Here is a 3,166-nt window from a genome sequence, read left to right on the forward strand (position 1 = left end):
GGCTCTCCGAGTTTTTTGACAATAACTAGGGAAGCGAGCTTCTACAAGAGGGGCATTATGAAGTTGGCATCTCGTTGGGAACTCGTCATCGAACAAAACGGCGCATATTTGACATAAATCGCATTATTATAACCAATTTTATGAACAATTGAAAATTCAATAAAAATACCGCAAGACTTTTCTGACAACCTTTATAAAATTCTCCTGCTCCCACGACTCAAGTTACCTCTTCATAAAAAGAGGTTTGAGGTGTTTGGGTTACACAGGGGAATTCGCAGAAACACCAGTCAGAACTGTAAGTTATTCCAAAATATGCATACAGTTAAAAGAAGTATTTCGAAGATTTGAAGAAATAATGAAATATTGCATATTGGTGACCATGGAGATCACTTTGAAGGAAATAAAAAGTTTCATGAATAATTGAATCGCTTTCTTTTTGTTAACGAATGTCGGTTACTTTTTCAACAGAATTTAACATGAAATGTAAATTCGAATGCCTTCAGCGAGTGGTGACAAGCGAACCACAAAATTGTCGAAAAAATTATGCACGCGTGTCTTCAAGAGAAAAGCCAGTGCTTTTCGTACTAAAAGATTCTGGTTATTGTGCATAAGTGTGTATGTATGTCAAAACAATAACAGACAACTTTCAAAACTATTACAAGACCAAATGCCAAAGGTTTGCCAGTCAGATGCCCTTACCAATGAAGCACACAAAACTAAACAAAGCAGAAGGCAGAGCAGTGGTAGCGGCTTACAAGAAATGCACTGCATAATAAAAGACAGGAAAGAAGTATTGCAGCTTTTACCACACACAAACCAGGTAAAAAAACAAAAAACAAAAACAACAACAATTGACACCAAAACAAGATACACTATTAGTTGTCCGATGAGCGGGCGAGTGCAGTGTTGAGGTTGAAATATTCAATCAACGAGCCACCAGCTGAGCTGGTCGTGCGGCATATTAAGCTACAGCGAACAGACGAATTGAACTAACTAATTCAGCAAGCCAAGCAGCCGGATGGCATAAGTTTTTAGCTTGAGCAAAGTTTGGGGGCAAACTACTGCAGTGTCTGAAAAACAAGTTTTAGTCAAGATTTGTACATCAAACGTTACGGATAACACGCTTCGTCAACGCGTAATTACACACACACACTCATACACACATATATATACGCGCACTTTTTTCCAACGCACCTGCTTGTTGAAAATATCGATTTGAAGCTCAAGAAAAAAAATGAGATTTCTTGAAAATTCCATACTACACTTCCTTGCACTGTTCGCTTGTGTCGCACTAACAACCGCCGCAGTAATTTGTGTCGATGAGTCATCTTTGGACAAAACGCAAGCAGCAACCGGAAAAGTCAATGAACGGCAGTGGAATGCAACTGTGGTAAATGGCAAAGATCAAGCAGCAGAGATTGACTATGATGTGCACAACAACTACACCGATGTGGGCGCCCCTGTTAATGGCAGTCACCATGGCCAAAGTCAAGTTACACAGTTCCTGCAAACGGTACAGGATACATTGGAGAAAGCGAAACCTTGGGTGGTTGAAATTGAGAAGGAGGCCAAACGATTAGAAGAGACCGCTAAGCGCTTTGGGGAGGGCGTCATACGCGGCCTTGGCAGTTTTGTGGACCGTCTAATTGGTGTGGGCCACGGTGGCGTGAAACCAACAAGTAATGCCGGAATATCAACAACCAGACCAGCGTATGCTGAAAATGTAGACGACAAAACCCCAGATTTCACCGCCACAACCGCAGCAGCAACTGTTGCCGAAGTGTTGCCTGATATTGCGGCTCCAAGTGTGGCTGATGTTGCCGCTGCCGCCGCCGCTGCCAATGATGCAGAGAATGAAATATCTGGACAGCAAGACGATAACGCACTTTGTCCCGAAGGCTTTGTGGCCGATGTAAATGGCATCTGTTTGCGCAATCACAATTGAAATGATAAGCGATGAGCGCAATTTACTTGTTAAATGGGAAATTCAGCATTCATTATAGAAATCATTCGCAATATTTATGCAATTCATTTAACTCAATTACAACGTATTGTTTAAGCCTAATCAAGTAAACTGTTATAATTTAGTGTAAATCCAAAATAAAAGGTGTCATCTTAAAAAAGAAAAATTCAATGTATACGAATTACGGTCTTAAAGGTGCCGGAAAGTAGTCACTAAAATACAAAATAGTTATTATTCAAATTAATTGTATAGTCTACTAAGCAAGTGGTGGTATACTTAGGCCAACGAAGCATCAGACATCAGAGTATTTTTCAAAGACATTCGACTGGAATCAACTACAATTCTCAGCCCCACCGAAAACAGGTGACTAGGTGACAGGTGGTAATTTGAGAACTCAAAGAAGAAAAAACTCAGACGGGTTAGTTGAATGTGTAGAAATTAGTCGAGTTCTTGGTCAAAATTATAACTTTTTGAGATAATGTGTTACACAGGCCGACTTTTCCAAGTGTTACATTCGTATAAAGTGACCACTGAAGAAATTTAATACTGTAAAGACAAAAAACGTTATTTTCGAGACAAATAAAAACTATTTAACATACACAAATGGGTTTAAAAGGGCATGAGTTTTACTTTGGAATTCTGTTACGGCACTTAAAAAAATCTCGTAGTTTTACATAACCACTAACATTGCGAAAAATCTTGTTCTTTGCACTTTTAAGCCAGAATATCTCAAAGACATAAAAATATATTTTGTTTTACTGGTGGCTTTGACGTGCTATTCTCACAGAATCCTGTCTCATAGGAAATCATAGGAATCACTATTAATATTATTAATCAATATTTAACAATTTGTTTTAATTATTTATAGTTATAATACAAAAAGTTTCAAAATTTTGTCAATACATTGTCAAACGTTTTTTAAAAGAATTAATTTCAAGCAGACTCGTTTAGGAGCATGATTCAATGATAAAAGGTTTGCTCAGTAAGCAACTTTCCCGTTCTCTCTTGACAAATCGGCTCCCTTAGCGAGACACTGGGTTCCTAGCTCTAGAAATTGTGAGTAAAATTTGTAGAAAAAACATTTCATTTTCAAAATGGTCTGCTTACGAGCAACAACTCGCTAAAGAGTTTTCAACGGTATGTTCAGGACTATGGTAGTATGACATGAAATACATACCGCTTAAGTCAAGACATGATAGAGTA

The 3,166-nt window shown here is 38.3% G+C and overlaps 1 protein-coding gene across 1 annotated transcript; it reads left to right on the forward strand.

The window, feature by feature from the left end:
- Window positions 1-1,015: 1,015 nt before the first annotated feature.
- LOC129237807 (uncharacterized) lies at window positions 1,016-2,578 on the forward strand. The gene has a single exon (XM_054872748.1). It carries the CDS (start codon window positions 1,235-1,237, stop codon window positions 1,943-1,945), a length of 711 nt encoding a protein of 236 aa, XP_054728723.1. The 5' UTR covers window positions 1,016-1,234; the 3' UTR covers window positions 1,946-2,578.
- Window positions 2,579-3,166: the final 588 nt, after the last annotated feature.

The sequence above is a fragment of the Anastrepha obliqua genome, chromosome 2 (assembly GCF_027943255.1).
Source record: "Anastrepha obliqua isolate idAnaObli1 chromosome 2, idAnaObli1_1.0, whole genome shotgun sequence".
NCBI classification, from domain to species: Eukaryota; Metazoa; Arthropoda; class Insecta; order Diptera; family Tephritidae; genus Anastrepha; species Anastrepha obliqua.